Source organism: Cucurbita maxima, unplaced genomic scaffold (assembly GCF_002738345.1).
Source record: "Cucurbita maxima cultivar Rimu unplaced genomic scaffold, Cmax_1.0 Cma_Scf00005, whole genome shotgun sequence".
Classification (NCBI taxonomy): Eukaryota; Viridiplantae; Streptophyta; class Magnoliopsida; order Cucurbitales; family Cucurbitaceae; genus Cucurbita; species Cucurbita maxima.
Window position 1 is genome coordinate 144,318 of NW_019272021.1, and position 16,896 is coordinate 161,213.

The 16,896-nt window shown below is 36.7% G+C and overlaps 2 protein-coding genes across 15 annotated transcripts; one reads left to right on the top strand and one right to left on the bottom strand.

Annotated features, from left to right (window-relative positions):
- Nucleotides 1–1,743: 1,743 nt before the first annotated feature.
- LOC111479919 (transcription termination factor MTERF4, chloroplastic-like) lies at nt 1,744–3,943 on the top strand. Its single transcript, XM_023124828.1, has 2 exons — nt 1,744–1,867; nt 2,229–3,943. The coding sequence occupies exon 2, from the start codon at nt 2,240–2,242 to the stop codon at nt 3,794–3,796; it is 1,557 nt and encodes a 518-aa protein (XP_022980596.1). The 5' UTR covers nt 1,744–1,867; nt 2,229–2,239; the 3' UTR covers nt 3,797–3,943.
- Nucleotides 3,944–4,845: 902 nt separating this feature from the next.
- Nucleotides 4,846–16,536, bottom strand: LOC111479892 (protein EMBRYO SAC DEVELOPMENT ARREST 30). 14 transcript variants are annotated; one of them, XM_023124790.1, is made up of 12 exons: nt 16,268–16,418; nt 16,128–16,212; nt 15,752–15,957; nt 13,741–13,825; nt 9,935–10,005; nt 9,682–9,770; nt 9,336–9,579; nt 8,846–8,958; nt 8,524–8,614; nt 8,281–8,409; nt 6,155–6,708; nt 4,846–5,559 (listed from the first exon to the last, which is right to left on the bottom strand). In XM_023124790.1, exons 3-12 carry the CDS (start codon nt 15,911–15,913, stop codon nt 5,124–5,126), a joined length of 1,974 nt encoding a protein of 657 aa, XP_022980558.1. In that variant the 5' UTR covers nt 15,914–15,957; nt 16,128–16,212; nt 16,268–16,418; the 3' UTR covers nt 4,846–5,123. The 14 variants fall into 14 exon arrangements, with proteins under 14 accessions (XP_022980558.1, XP_022980555.1, XP_022980559.1 ...); XM_023124787.1 differs by having other exon boundaries at nt 15,752–15,963; XM_023124791.1 differs by having other exon boundaries at nt 15,752–15,984.
- Nucleotides 16,537–16,896: the final 360 nt, after the last annotated feature.

A 16,896-nucleotide genomic window follows, 5' to 3' on the forward strand; every position in this document is an offset into this window, starting at 1 on the left:
CTCGTTCGAAACCACCCATCTTTGTGGTTTTAGCTTCTAGGTCATCTATTCGATACAACAGTTCCTGAATGGGCATCTCATCTAACTAATCTATTATTGTATCAACGGCAAAGGTCTTGTCAGAGAGTTCCTTCACCCGCTGGTCTAGATAACGAATACTGCCAGAGACTTCCCGCAAGTATTGCATTGTTCTTCTATGTCGACTAGTCAATCGATGTGGAACTTATTCAACTATTTGGTCATAGCCATGTCTATCGAATCACTTTTCGAGCCAACTAGACTCTAATACCAACCGTCACAATCGCCATTTTCTTGGCAACAAATGTCATAATTGTGTGGTACACCACGACTTAATTAGCATATAACTTTTTGGGTAGAGAGAATTTGACAACTAGTCGCATCCCCTATAGTACATTTTGAGGCGATTCAGGTATGGCAGACCTAGACGTGATTTCGCCAAATGCTCATACAAAATCCAGAGAGGAGTTGACAACTAGTCACACCCCCCTATAATATGTTCTAGAGCATTTCATGTCTATCAGACATAGACATGATTCTGCTGAAATGTCATACATTTAGAGAAAACAAGAAGGAAATTATACATCATGAAAGCAATAAAGGAAAACGATATAAGGTAAGGGTTTCGGTGTGTCACGGGTATGCGACCATGGACAAACATGACTGTGACAATAAGCATATATTTTAGATTTTACAAATTGAGGTACAAGACTTACTGTTTTAGTTTTTTTTACGGGTCTAATGAACATCTTTGCTAAAGAACACAATTTCTGGATACCAAATTTTGATCTATAATAATAATTTTGATTATTTTATTATACAAATGAAAAATCCAAGGTTACTAGTGTAATCTTTAACAATATGTTGTTGACACATAGGAAGATCATGTTCGAGTAACAACCTAAACAGTCATATAATATATGAATAAGGTTGGGTACGTTATCCTAGTAACATTATTAATACGACCTATTTTATAATCGTTACAAATGATTTGATCAAAATCATTCATGTAGAGACGTGAGTGAGGTATTCTATACAATGAATTTGTATAAAATTGAACTATGAAATATTTAAAACTACTAGCATTTTGATAATTAGACATACTTGTGATCCCGAGGTATATGTTGATAAGTCATAAAGACACTTACGACCTACAATATCCATAATCTTAGACTTTGATACCAACCGCAACGATATGAAAACCTCTATCTAAGCTTATTACCACATGTGTATCACTAAATCATAAGACAAACTTCAAAACTTATATATAAAATAAATAAAATAATCATAAACAAATATTGGTATTGAACTTATCAATCGAACCTAACCAATATCTATTCAGACTCTCTTTACTTATAAGAGTATATCTCGAATCTATGAATTACGTTATGAACGAAGTCCTACTCATGGAGACCTGGTCGAAGAAGTCGTAGGTATTAGTGTAGGTCAATCTATTGGAGAACTGGGTATTCAACTAACATTAAGAACTTTTTATATTAGCAGAGTATTCATAATTATACGTAATATCTCATTATTGTTACCAAAGTTTTGAACCCAATCGCGTATAATTTGATAAATGGAGGTCGATGTCGATGTCGATGTCGATGTCGATGAGAGTATGAAAAATGAAAGTGTTTTTTTTTTTTTCTTCCAACAATATAATAAAATAAAAATTGTAAATGCATTTAGAAGAGAATTCAAATTTGGGTTATAAAAATGTGTAATCTATGGTAGCAAATGCATTGGAATATAAAGTTGTGCATTTAATTCTCAGCAGAGAGTCGCCCCCTGACATCCCATCGCCCGCCGCCGTTCACTGCTCGCCGTTCCTCCTGCCGAAGGGATACTGGTATGTCTTCCTCTCCATCTCTCAGGCGAACTGGCTGGCTTGAACTCATACTTTATTTCTTGATTCTCGTGTTGTTTAGGATTCGATAGTTACACTATCATCGTTGTCCATCTTTAGGTTTTTAATGCTTTTCGTTTCCTCTGCGATTGAATTCATGAGAACTATACTGCTCTTTAACCATCGATAATCACCTGTAAACCTTGATCTTACGAATTACGCTTTTTGAAGATTGGGAGATTATGAGTAAATGTAGTATTAGGGTTTGTTATGTTCCTTGCTCTTACAGCTCTCTAATTGGAGATTGGCAAAATTCTATGGAGCTTCTCTGACTGATTGACACTGTTTGATCTCTCTTTGGCAGTTTTGATTCAAATGACTGCATTGTCATTTCTGAGGCCAAGAAAATCTGCTAAGTTCTCTTTGGTTTTGGGTATTTCCCATCATATTTACGAGAATTTGGGCTTATTCTGCCCCAAGATCACCAAATCCTTCCTGAATCCATGCGCACACCAATCGCTCATTCAAAGCTTTTGTAGGGTTTTACCTTTAGGCGTACTGTATTCGACTCAATCCTCCAAACTTCCTGAATATGAGATGCCTACAGTCACCTGGGGAGCTGTTCAAGGGCGCAAAGAAAAGCTTGTGTCCCGAGTCATAATCTGTGACTACTTGAAGAGTTTGGGAATTGTTCCTGATGAATTAGAACACTTAGAGCTTCCTTCTACAGTTGAAGTCATGAGAGAGCGTGTTGAGTTTCTTCAGAAGTTAGGATTGACAATCGATGACATTAACGAATTCCCCTTAATGCTAGGCTGTAGTGTTCGAAAAAATATGATACCCGTTCTAGGTTACTTGGAGAAAATTGGGATTCCGAGGCCGAAACTTGGAGAATTTATTAAGAATTATCCTCAGGTCTTGCATGCCAGTGTCATTGTTGAGCTTGCTCCTGTCGTTAAACTTCTTCGTGGGCTCGATGTGGAGAAACAAGATATTGGATATGTCCTCCAGAAGCACCCTGAGCTTCTGGGTTACAAGCTTGAAGGGACAATGAGTACATCTGTTGCATATCTTGTGAGTATAGGTGTTAACCCGAGAGATATCGGACCAATGGTCACACAGTACCCGTACTTTTTGGCGATGAGAGTTGGAACCATGATCAAACCCCTTGTTGATTTTATTGTTTCGTTAGGTTTGCCAAAGAAGATAGTAGCAAGAATGCTTGAGAAGCGAGCATACATACTCGGTTACGATCTCGAAGAGACTGTGAGACCCAATATTGATTGCTTGCTGAGCTTTGGGATTAGAAAGGAGCTGCTTCCTTCAGTAATTGCGCACTATCCACAAATTCTTGGGTTGCCTTTGAAAGCTAAGTTGTCTGCTCAGCAATTCTTCTTTGACCTAAAGCTCAAGATTGATCCTGCAGGGTTTGCACAAGTGATTGAAAAAATGCCTCAGATACTCAGCCTTCACCAACACGTGATAATGAAACCAGTAGAGTTCCTTCTCGGGCGTGGTATACCCTCCTCTGATGTAGCTAAGATGGTTGTGAAATGTCCCCAGCTGGTCGCTTGTCGGGTGGAACTCATGAAAAATAGTTACTACTTCTTCAAGTCGGAGATGGGTAGGCCAATTAAGGAACTTGTGGAGTTCCCGGAATATTTTACATATAGTTTGGAATCGAGAATAAAACCGAGGTATGAGAGGGTGCAGAGGAAGGGGATCAGATGTTCACTGAACTGGTTTCTCAACGTCAGTGAGCAGAGATTTGAGGAGAGATTGAAGGGTGATTTCATTGAAACAGAGAGTTTGGGGCCATCATTTTGTATGGGAGGAAGGTTAGAGCTACCAGGGAACGAAACTATTGTGTCAGATGATGAGGAGGATGAGTGTGATGAACAGTTTCTTCACAGACGCATTGTTTCTCTTTAGAAAATTCCTCCTTTTACTTGTTCAATATTTGATGTTATAGATGCATTAAATCAGTTCTAGGCAGGATATTAAGGCTCCGTTTGGTCTGTTATGCTCTCTTTTTTAATGTTTTTAAAAAATTTAAAAATACAAGAAACGAAATTTTTTTTAAATTCTAAATCCTCTTTATGCTCGATCAATCTCTCGCTTAATTTGGTATTTAGTTTCTGTGTTGATGGGGCATTTCCAATGGCTAACTCATGTCATCCTGTTCTAACTGATATTAGATAAGCTTCACTTCTATATTCTAGCTTAGAATAAGGGGGCTAGGTTCATGAGTCTATGGTTCACAAGTTATCTACTTTAGTAGTAATTCTACTAAACAAATCCTATTTAGGGAGCATAGGGAACACAACTTGAGGTTATTATTCTAGTATTACATGTGTTGGAACAATAGTATCATTGTGATAAATATCTTTTGGGACAATAGTATTATTGTAATAAGATATTTATATCATATTTTAATAAATAACAACTTGATTTAAGTAAAGACATACGTTGGAACAATAGTATTATTGAGATAAAGACATTTAAAGTTATTTATCTTATAAAGTTATTTCTTGAACACGATTCACTCGTTATCAACCATATCTTGTTTAAGGTTACACTAATAAACTTTAATTTTTTATATAGTGAATAATGTTATAAACCATATCTTGTTCAAGGTTACACTAATAAACTTTAATTTTTTATATAGTGAATAATGTTCAAGAGAAGACCACGAGGGCAAGATGAGAGGTACAATGATCACAAGAGAGAGAATACCAAAATTGAGGCATCAAAATCATTCATGCACAGACGATAGACAACGATGGTGCAATGATGACGTTTGATCAGAACGAGGGCACAGGAGACCGGTGTTGGATGCTGAACGAGGGAGGCAAAGGCGACGATGATCATTTATAGGTAAAAAAAACATAAGGAAGAAGGTTGAGCCGATGGAATCCCTAGATGTTACATACTTTACGCTAAGTACTATAAGACTAAATTTAAAAAAAAGTTCAAAAGTCTTTGTATTATTGAAATGTCTATAAAATGTAAAGAATTATATACTACCCGTATATGGAAAATATTTGTTTGGAACATACTACAACTTCACACTTTTAAATTTCTTTGACAAGGAAAAGAAAAAAAAAAATGATACAACTATACTTTTCTTGATGATTTCAATATTGGAGAAAAATGTTCATGAATCGCATGCACTATATTTTCTATAAACGCTGCTATCCTCTACACAAAAAAATTTCTCATTTCCAACCACCATCGTATCATTTCTACTCACCCGATTTTAGTCGTTGGGATCCATTTCCTCATCCTGGTCGATGAGATTATCCAAATAGCTTTTACCACTGTTGTAATAAGACTCTGCTTGTTCTGATGATTCCATATCTTCATCCCCTTTATTATCCCCTTCCTCGGCCAAGTCCAATGATTCGATTTTTCGACCTTCTGACATCCAGTCGGGGCACTTCTCTTCGTCCCCGTAAACAGTTTTTCCATTCTCCTTCACAAGATGGTCAGGAGTTTCAACAGAAGATATTCTACAGAAGCACTCTGGAAGCGGATGTGACAGAAACGACGTAGGCTTCGAGAAGATGGCCTGCTTCACCAGGCCTTCCTCACCCAAGCTCTTGTTGAGATGCTCCTGCACTAAAAGTGTCCAGTTGTGCATCGGATGATACAAATTTTCACGGCTACTGTTCAAAAGATTTGCCAGGTATTTCCTGTTAAGAACAATGATACCCGTCAGAGAAGTTTCATACTAAATTTATCACAAGATATAATGGATGGGGAACTGCAGGCATATATAGATTAACCAATATTCTAAGATTCAATACACAAATATCGATGCACGTTGGGGTACGTAAGCTCTTTGATACTACTCAACTGATTGAGTTATATATGTTTGACCAAGAGATTAGAGGTTTGAATCCTCAAGTCTATAGGTCAAACTAAAAATAAAAAGAATAAAAAAATAATATATCAAAAAATATCTCCTCGAACCTACAATAGCAAGCGATCATTCGCCAATACCCATAAGTTACATTTCAGAGAGAATCCACAACCCATGTGACAATAGGCATAGGACTGTTAGCCAACAATTGGCTAAATGTACTCAATATATATGGATGTCATCAACTCCTTAATTAACTTGCCCAAATAGTGATTTCTTTTGAAAATTAATAGTAAGTTGACAACAAGTGTCAACTTACGTATCTAATATGATTTGAAAATAAAGAGGAATTCTTAGTCAACTGTTCAAATCCTATTATAAGCATAAGCTAATAACTAATGAGTGATGGTTCATCATTGATCTACCTGTCAGGTCGATACGTTCTAGATGAAGAACTCTCGTACAGTCGTTGTCCCATGACCAAGCTTGAAAAATCAGGCCAACTGCTACCATCATTGTTAAAACCCGGGAAGAATGCATCAGCTTCAAGACAAACCATGTAATCAAGAGCATCCAAAAGCAACCGGTGGGCTTGTAGTCTCATATCCATTGGTGATGGATCAGGTTCTTTATCAGTCTCAGTAATCCAACCATACCATCCTTCTTTTTCATGACGATAGATAGGTCTATCTGGAGGTGGAGGAAGAGGTCTTGGACGAGGGCCAGCCTTGTTCCACTCATCTTTCAGTTGTTGCTTACTTTTAGAAGGAGGCGGTTGGTAAAGATCAAGAGGAAGAGTGGTCTCAGGCCCAAACAAGGAATCCAACTCCTCCTTGCTGCAAAAAGAAGTGCGATCAACCACATTGTTAAACATGGCACGTAGAGGGATCAGCATGCGCTGACCACCAAACAATTCAGACCCTGCTACATAAATAATTGTTTTGGTAGGATATCCCATTGCCCGAAGGAGAACCCCGACCTGCAAAAGTTTTAACAGAAATAAGTTAGTGATAAGGACAAGATACACAAGAAATGACACCTTGCATAAATCAATGTTCTGGCCTCTAAATCCCTATTTTTTTTAGCACATGCGATGAACTTGGAAAAAGAATCTACAGTAAAATATCAAAGATGCCATCTATAACACCCCATGTCCAAGATTCTCCTGCATCCCTTGCCAAATGACCATGCAAATGACCAGGTTACTTATTGGACTTGAACTACTTCTAAGAGTGAAGATTATCCCAACAAACCAATGTAGTTCCTTTTATCATGCTTTGTCCTCGCTCATATGCTTCTCAGGAAAATTCTTCATTGGTCACGGTCACACAACTTACAATTGCTTCAACCAAACATGCTTAACTTTGAGCCACCGAAAAGTACTATTGGTATAAATAGTGACTATTCATTCTTTTAAGCATTTCTAACCTTCATATTCTCAAGATTATTCTCATTTCAGATGTAGTCTTTTGGTTTATTCATGTTCTCCTTTACTTGGCATCACAAAATAAAAATAATAATAAATAAAAAAAAAAAAAACTCAACTCTACACATAGAACAGTCAAGATCACTATTAATTCTGTAATGAAAAAGCAAGACTTCCATTAAAGTAGATAGAAGTATGAAGTAGGCTGCAACTAAAGATAGCCTCAGTTTTATATTCTGTAAAAGGAATCAGAGGACTTTTTTGGTCTTATGGATGGTCCATGGTTTTTTAAAATTGATTACCGGCATACATGCTCGGTGGTCAGAGTCTATATGCTAGTTAAGGTCGGGTAAGATAATCCTAATTCAAGGTAGGTCATGAGCGAGTGAGCCATTTTTAAAAGAAATTGGTCCCTTGATTTTGCTTGTTATTGCGGTGTATGTATCCCACCAGAAGAGTGTTTTATGTAATAGTTTTAATACTCATCCTTTTTCAAAATAATTTTCAGGTAAAGGCAAGACTGTGGAGTGGGGGTGACGAGTATAGTTATCAGACAGACCATGAAATAATTATGAGATTGATGTTTCCAAAATAGCTTCCGCATTTGATGTTTTTATTTTAGGGGACTCTTAGTAGATGGGAACTAGGGAGGTTGTGATTAAACTGATTATGCTTTTATGTTGAAATTTTTAGTAAATTTTGTTTGTTTTGTTTTACTAGATGTCGTTTCAATGTCTTTTAAAAGAGCACCCCAAGCGTGTCTTAATTTTTTAAAGCATTTTTTTGTTTTCAAATTGCAAAACCAATTGTTTTTTAGTAACGGCCCCGATTGATCCATATGCAAAACATTGGGTCGTTACACGTTCGACTACTTCAACTATCGAACTAACTCGGAGTACTTATTAGAATATCAGGTTACCATCTTTACATGGAAGCCTAGGATTTCTACAGCTGGTTTATCTCTTATTTGGTAATCAAAATATCAGTCAGGAAGGTTTGACTTCAATAGTAGGTTGCATTTTAAAATGCAGGTGCTTTCATAAAAAGAAAGAACTAGTATGATTTCAAATAAATAACACAATCATAGAAAACTTGCATACAAAATGTGTTTAGTCAAGCTCAAACCTCTTCAGGCATTAAAGGGCAGGTACCATTATCTCTCCGTTTGCGGGAATCTACGCTTAGTTCTTCCCTGATAATCCCTTTTTTGATCATCTGTGCCCTTCGATACTGTATGAGTTCCGTGTGCACATCCTAAAGAAATACGATAGAACTTACTCAAAATGATAAATTGTATGAAACTCATTGGGAATCAATAACCACTGAATTTTGAAACTATTATGCAGAACAACAGCCTCAAACGGCTACCTGAAAGAGTTCAGCACAGCCATGGTATGCCAGAGTATCTCTAACTAATCCAGGATGAAAAGCTAAGAATGGTTGGCCCCAAGCTCGTAACCTGTAATTGTAGAAGAAAATGTCAAGATTCATCATGTGCATGTACAGTTCAGGAATCCAGTATACACGTAATCCTAAAGTATTAAATCATATTCTACACAGCAACGTGGAGCCATGTGTATGCAGATATTGTCTTCTCAGTTTTCATTTTTTCCCTCATCTACCATAAGCCATATGTAGAGTGCAAAAAAACGCGATTAAATCAAATTTCAGGACACTAGTCTGAAGATACCTTTGAACTATTTTCTTCCCAAGCATCTGAACTTCTGGCCGGAAGTTAAGTGCATGGAAGCCAACCCTGCATCTGAGCCTCTGGAGTTCGGACATGCCAGAAGGAAGGACCGACTGGAGATAGAAAATATAAAAAATGAAACTCCTCAACCATATGCATATTGTTTATACATTCGAAGAAAATGTAAAGCAACATGAACAGAAAATGTAGGGAACCGAACTGTAATTACATGGACTTTTTAAAATTACTTTCCACTTTCCATCTTTACTTTATAAAGAAGAGTATATTTTGGTCTATAGTTTTAATTAAGGTGGGTATCTAGAACTGAAAGTTACAATAGAAATCATGCATATACTGAAGTTCCCTAGAATTTCAACCATGGGCAGAGACAAGTTAAACATCAAAAAGGCGGAAAATAATGCAGACAAATTTAAACCATTTGGTTATCTTAATATCAAGACAAAACTTGTAAGCTTAGAAGTAAAGCTACCTGCAGGCATCCACCATCATTAAGAATCAAGCCAATGACCTTTGCATTCTTCAAGCTTGGAAGAACTTTCTGAAGATAATAGCTAGAAAAGGCTGAACTTTTGGGTTTAAATATAGGGAATTCATTTCTTTTCCTTGAAGCCTTCAAATTATCGGGCAAACTTTTTACGACGAGAACGTCATTTTTAAGATAAGATATGAACTGTTCTTCATCGTAAAGATAAGAAAAGCTCTTGAATCTGCCACTGAACAATTACAACATGTGTAAGCAGTAAATGTAGATTACTACCATAGGGAGCTTAAAGGAGAAAAGACAGGTAATAACTAGCATATTACTTAATATATACCTGATGCCTTTTGCACGACTACTTTCTTGAATCTCAGGGAGGACAAGAGTTGCATTCAGTAGCCTGGATATTGCGACCAGATCACAGATCTAGAAAATTAAAAAGATATATATATTAATACTACAAAATTAAATTAAAAAACGGTCATGTTTTTCACATATCTTACCAGATCACAGATCTAGAAAATCAAAAAGATATATATTAATACTACAAAATTAAATTAAAAAATGGTCATGTTTTTCATGTATCTTACCGATGATCTAATATTTGCAAAACCACCAAATATTTTTGCATATATGAAACCATTACTCTGTTCACTTGGAGCTGTAAGAAAAGAAGAAATTTAAGTTCAAAATAGAAAGTCAAGATCGCATGAGTGGGTAGTAAACAATGTGCGTACATGTATAGGGGAAAAGATATCACCACATCCATCACAACCATGCCATTGATAACTCGAATATACAGAACTATTAATTTATTTTGTAATGGAAATGGTTTTTTTTTTTTTTTAATAAAAGACCAACTTTCATCGAGAAAAAATGAAAAAATGAAACAATACAAGGGCATACAAAAAACAAAGACCGCAAAAGGAGAATCCAAGAGAAAAGGGAACTCCAATTAAACAAAATAAGACCAAGCAAATAGCTACAATAAAGGTTCAACACCCATGCCCAAAGAGAGACATTAAATCTCGCGAGGAACCAAACATCAACGGCCACCCTCTCCAACCCTCCAAAAGGTCTATTATTTCTCTCCCCCAAAATACCCCACAACAAAGCATACACCCCAGCTTTCCATGAAAGATCCTTTACCCTGGAACAACATATGGAGGAGGAACTCCTCGATCACCTCACTAAAGGCTCTATGATGGGTTAATTGGAGCCCAAACACATTGAAAAATTGTTGAAGAACTGCAAAGCATTATAGCAACTCTAAAACAAATGATCTAAGCCTTCCTCCACCCTCCCACAAAGGATAAAACAGAAAGAAGGATACAATAGAAAGGCCCAACCAAAGATGAGAACTTCCTCAAGAGCCTGTCAGAGTATTGAATCTACCTTCGATAACCTATAAAATAAATAACTTCACCATCTTGGAAATTTCACCATCCACAGAACTGAGAAAGTAGACTTCCTAAAGGGGAAAGGTCCACCACGTAATTAAAGAAGAAACTACAAGTAAAGCTCTTAGAAGGGCAAGACTCTAGATATGAACATTTGTTCATCCCTACCAAGCTCAAAAGCTTCCCTAAAGAGAAGGACATACACGACCTACATTGTTTTCCTATTAAACAACAAACAACGAAACCCAAACGAAAGAGATGAAGAGTTCCAAGAAAGATAACACAATCTGCTACATAACAATTCTTCATATCAGATAAATGGTAAAGTTTTGGAAACATGTGGCAAAGAGGGCGGTTCCCAACAATTTATCCTCTCAAAAGAAAGTACCCTTCCCACCACCCACCACACATTGAATCAAAGAAGGGAGTTCACTAGAAATTTCTTTCCATGGGTTTTTGGATGTGCTTTTAACCCCACCTGAAATCCAATGAAAAGGATGAGAGTTGGACTCTCTCACGATAATCCAACTCCACAGGGAAGTGGACTCGAGAAAATGCCATAACCATTTTGCCAATAACCCCCTATTATGAGCCCTTAAATTCCCTAGCCCTAGTCCACCTAAGTGCATGGGCTTCCCAGCAATCTTCCCATTAATAAGAAGCGTCCCATGACCTTCCTCCACCCCTTTACACAGAAAGTCCCTCATAAATTTTTTTCAATCTTTTACAAACTGAACACGGAGCTCTAAAGAGGGAGAAAAAAAATGGGAATACCACTTAAAACAAACCAAATTAGAATGTGCCTTCCTCATTTTGAGAAAAAACTTCTCTTCCAAGAGCAGGGACAGTGAATAATAATATGGTTCTGTGATTTTCCATCATCTTTGCACAAACAGCACCAATTTAGGGAAATTATATACCAAGGACATCTCCTCTGAAGCCTATCATAGGTGTGTAACCATTTGTGACTTCGTTCCCAAAGATGAAACTTTATCTTATCTTATTTCTCTGTCCTAATAATGAAAAGCCACGTTATTCCACAAAACTCTAGCAATATCTTTTTGGTTGGGGCCAAATAGGAGTTGGAGAACTGAATCCTCATAAAAGAAGTGAAAAGACCAGTAAGCCAAAGGTTTTTGAGGAGCTTTGCCCAACAAGCATGAGTAACAGGACACTAGTGAGGCAGTGGCTCTCAGAACTAAGCACACCAACTTGGAGAAAGGAGGTAATTTGGCAATAGAACAAGGCCAAATCGGCTTTGCTGATAGGTTAATAGACTTAACAGGAAATTTACCATCATTGTTAAGAGCCCATGCTTTGATATACAATAACTTGTTGCACTAGAAAGAAATACCTCTAACAGGAGCAATAATATGTTCTTGATGTTTTCCAAAACGAAAAAGGCCTAGTTATGAGGAGCAGAAGAACAAATTCATTTACTTCCCTTGATTGATGATTGACAACCTATGAATAGGGGACACTAGAGATTGGTGCATTGATAACTTAGGGGCCTTCTCTATCTCATTCTTGTTCAATCATACCAACGATAGATTGGAAGATTTTCCCAAAATAATTTTGTAATTAACTTGTAAGTAGAAGATTCCTATGAAGATTTAGAATTGATGAGCAGATGATGAACCATTAATGACGAACTACCTGACACTTCTTTGTTGTGATAAAATCAGAGAATAGTAAACTTAACAAAAATGTGGGATAGAAAGGTACTGACCTGGTGGAAGATAATAACTCTAATATATCTTACTGATATGTAGGTTTATAACTTTAATAATTCTGCATAACTTTGTCTATCTACTGCTTAAGTTGTACATTTTGATTCAGATGTAATAATGAAGCAAGCCCTTGCATTTTCTAATTATAGAAAGGTCTTGCCGAAGTAATCCTTCAATTATTACTAGCCTGATTCAAATAGTCATAGACCATTGCAAATTTCTAGTTGGAAAACAGTTCCAGAGGAGGATGGAGCCAACAGCTTATGTTGAATTGAACCCACTACCAATTTTGATAGAGAGACGCTCTTAAAAATCTTTCCTACAATCAACCATAAATTCGAAGAATGGTGATTTAAGCTTCTACTGATTGTTCATAAACCAGCATCATTATCCCCCACGAGTATTCACAATAAGTAAATACCAACAACATTCCTCCACGCCCATTTGAAGACCAAAGCAGAAACTCCATGACCTGAACACCCCACCCCCTATTATGTGAGACTTTTTCCAACAAAATAAATGACTACTCAAATCAATACTCCCAAATTCCAAAGGCAAATCTCTCTTTCTTTCAAGAATTTTAGAAACTTTTGTTGGGTTCTTTTGAACGAAGAAAGAAAACTTTGTTGGGATTTGTTTAACCTTTGTTCTCAAGCTTTAACTTTTGGAATAATGCAATCCCTCCTTGATGTGAAATTTTGTCGTGCAAAGCATGTTTTGGATTAAGTTTTATCAATGAAACGGAGATTTTTACAAGTTGTTGGTGGCAGCTGTTTTTTCACTGTTGGGTTGGAAAGGAATCGCCATATATTGAGATGCCTTATTTGACACTATCCACTATTGACATTCTAACCCCTTCAGCTAGTTTTGGATGTATCCTCTTCCTCACTGTTTGTTTTTCAAAAAAATTATCGACTTGAATTAACACCTTTGTTTCTATACCCACACACACACTAAAAACTTCAATGCTTGAGGTTTAATCAAGTAATCAAATGTTTTTTTTTTTTTTTTTGAAACTATAAATATGAGGAGAATTTACAATCTGAATCGAGCTCTTTTTGGCAGAAATTATGTGAAACAGGCTTCAAATAGGATATGCTGAAAGTCAGTGAAACTTTCAAAATAGTAAAGCGATCCAGAAGACCTGGTAGAGAAGTTAAATGCTCTAACCATTTTCGCAGTAAGACCTTCTTGATCAAACATTCATGATATAACTTGAAGCACCCATTCACAAAACAATACATAAAAACATCAAAACTCCATTACCACGATAGCTACTTCTGGAGTTGGTATAGGGTTGCAACGAAGCAAATGGCTTCACAGCTCCCCACAACTTCTTGCTCCTATAACCCTGTGGCAATTGAGGCAAATTAAACTTAGCACGTGGCCACAAACTATATTCAGAGAAAAAAATTGAAGTAAACAGCTGATATCTACCTGCCCACCAATAATTGAAGAATTCAGCAAACTGGCCATCTGGGTGTTATATACCAAACTTGCGCTCGAGGATTTAGCGATAGAGAGGTGAAGCAGCAGAGATGCCAAAGACAAGACAAGAACGAAAAGAGCAATCCATTTGATCTTTGATCTGAACAACATCTTGGCTCATCCAGGACCAATAGCGGTTACAACTCCACTACGTCCTAATTCTACATGCAACGCAATAATAACTGCAATTCATGTCCAGATCCAAGATCCAATCGCCGCACGCATCAAGAAGTAAGAATCAACAAAAAAAAACGCGAGCGTCCAAGGTATAACCCTAAGGAAATACATAGAAAGCAAAACCCAAAAGCATTTTCAATTGGAATACCGTAAGAAGAAAACCAAACCGACACCAAAATTGATACAGCGCAACAGCATTACATCCCAAAGAGAAGAACACCAAATTCCTCGATCTGAAAAATGCAAGCATAGATTTGAAAAAGAAAAAGAAAAATGTATGAAACTAACCTTGAAATCAGCGAGAAGGGATTCGAACACATGCAATCAAATCGGAAACCAATCAGGAGAGGAAAGAAGAAGCAGGAATTGCAGAAACAGCAGAGAGAGAATGGAAGAAGAGGAGAAATTAGAGAACATTAGAGAGTGATGGAGAACGGAGAAGAAGATTGGATTACCCGAGACTGAAGAAACAAACAAACAAAGAAATGAGAGTTTTGAAAAAATAGAAGACGTCCGTTCCCTTTGTTCTGTAAACCATATGCCCACCCACTGTTCACTACTTGCACTACACCCACTGCCTTCCGCTCTTTCCTTCCCATTATAAAAATATATATTAATAAATTACTATATTAACTCATGATTATTTTTTAATTTCAATTTATTTTTTTTATTTTTTTTTAAGTAAGGTTGATGCCAATCATCATTCACACAAATGCGCTTACAACCATTAGTGGACTTGTTAACGTCCCCCTAGGTTTGATATGGGCTAGCACACATTTACGCTATCGAAAAATTGGAATAACAGAAATGAACGTGAAAATATTGTGATGTGCATATTTGTACATATCACAACTACGAGAAATAATTCATGATCGTATGAGCATACAACATACATGAGGTCTCGTATTTATATATCATAACTGGAAAAGTAATCCATGCTTAATGAAATGATCCACATAATACTTCTTTACCTAATATGACTGTACATATCCATGAAATTTAAATCATATCGAGTTAATGTATAAAAAAAAAAAATATCACATCGACCACAACATCACAGTCTAGCTGAAAAAAGGAAGAGAAAAAGAATGTAGTTTTGTAGCTTTGGGCGAGCTTATGTAAAGCATTGGACCCTATGACTCTCCATCTCTTGAAATCGGGCACTTTGAGGTCTTTACTGAATTGTTGACCCCATCCTACAGTATCTCATGTACTTGCCCTATTTAGGCATTAATCGTCTCACAGTGTCTCATTATTCGACCCCTTTAAAGCACATTTATACCATCTAAGTTCTCTCTGGGATCTTAGTGTAAGTTAGTTAATCATAAGTTGAAGTGTTATTGCTCATGTCACGTACCCAACTGTCATGTATATGTGAGGTGTAGCATCTACCATTTGATTAGTAGCAACGTTCAGTCTATTGTAGAAAATCTTCATTTGGATACAATGGGGTAGCTTATGGTGAGAACATTTTCGAATATCTCCCAAGCTTCACTTNCTCCCCACAACTTCTTGCTCCTATAACCCTGTGGCAATTGAGGCAAATTAAACTTAGCACGTGGCCACAAACTATATTCAGAGAAAAAAATTGAAGTAAACAGCTGATATCTACCTGCCCACCAATAATTGAAGAATTCAGCAAACTGGCCATCTGGGTGTTATATACCAAACTTGCGCTCGAGGATTTAGCGATAGAGAGGTGAAGCAGCAGAGATGCCAAAGACAAGACAAGAACGAAAAGAGCAATCCATTTGATCTTTGATCTGAACAACATCTTGGCTCATCCAGGACCAATAGCGGTTACAACTCCACTACGTCCTAATTCTACATGCAACGCAATAATAACTGCAATTCATGTCCAGATCCAAGATCCAATCGCCGCACGCATCAAGAAGTAAGAATCAACAAAAAAAAACGCGAGCGTCCAAGGTATAACCCTAAGGAAATACATAGAAAGCAAAACCCAAAAGCATTTTCAATTGGAATACCGTAAGAAGAAAACCAAACCGACACCAAAATTGATACAGCGCAACAGCATTACATCCCAAAGAGAAGAACACCAAATTCCTCGATCTGAAAAATGCAAGCATAGATTTGAAAAAGAAAAAGAAAAATGTATGAAACTAACCTTGAAATCAGCGAGAAGGGATTCGAACACATGCAATCAAATCGGAAACCAATCAGGAGAGGAAAGAAGAAGCAGGAATTGCAGAAACAGCAGAGAGAGAATGGAAGAAGAGGAGAAATTAGAGAACATTAGAGAGTGATGGAGAACGGAGAAGAAGATTGGATTACCCGAGACTGAAGAAACAAACAAACAAAGAAATGAGAGTTTTGAAAAAATAGAAGACGTCCGTTCCCTTTGTTCTGTAAACCATATGCCCACCCACTGTTCACTACTTGCACTACACCCACTGCCTTCCGCTCTTTCCTTCCCATTATAAAAATATATATTAATAAATTACTATATTAACTCATGATTATTTTTTAATTTCAATTTATTTTTTTTATTTTTTTTTAAGTAAGGTTGATGCCAATCATCATTCACACAAATGCGCTTACAACCATTAGTGGACTTGTTAACGTCCCCCTAGGTTTGATATGGGCTAGCACACATTTACGCTATCGAAAAATTGGAATAACAGAAATGAACGTGAAAATATTGTGATGTGCATATTTGTACATATCACAACTACGAGAAATAATTCATGATCGTATGAGCATACAACATACATGAGGTCTCGTATTTATATATCA

Excerpts from the sequence above, each read along its gene's own strand:
- LOC111479892 (XM_023124788.1), bottom strand. The coding sequence starts at position 15,913 with ATGTTGTTCAGATCAAAGATCAAATGGATTGCTCTTTTCGTTCTTGTC. Across the intron at positions 8,959-9,335 it reads ATGATGGTGGATGCCTGCAG|TCGGTCCTTCCTTCTGGCAT; the intron begins GTAGCTTTACTT and ends TTCTATCTCCAG. Across the intron at positions 8,615-8,845 it reads GGGAAGAAAATAGTTCAAAG|GTTACGAGCTTGGGGCCAAC; the intron begins GTATCTTCAGAC and ends CTACAATTACAG.
- LOC111479919 (XM_023124828.1), top strand. The coding sequence starts at position 2,240 with ATGACTGCATTGTCATTTCTGAGGCCAAGAAAATCTGCTAAGTTCTCT.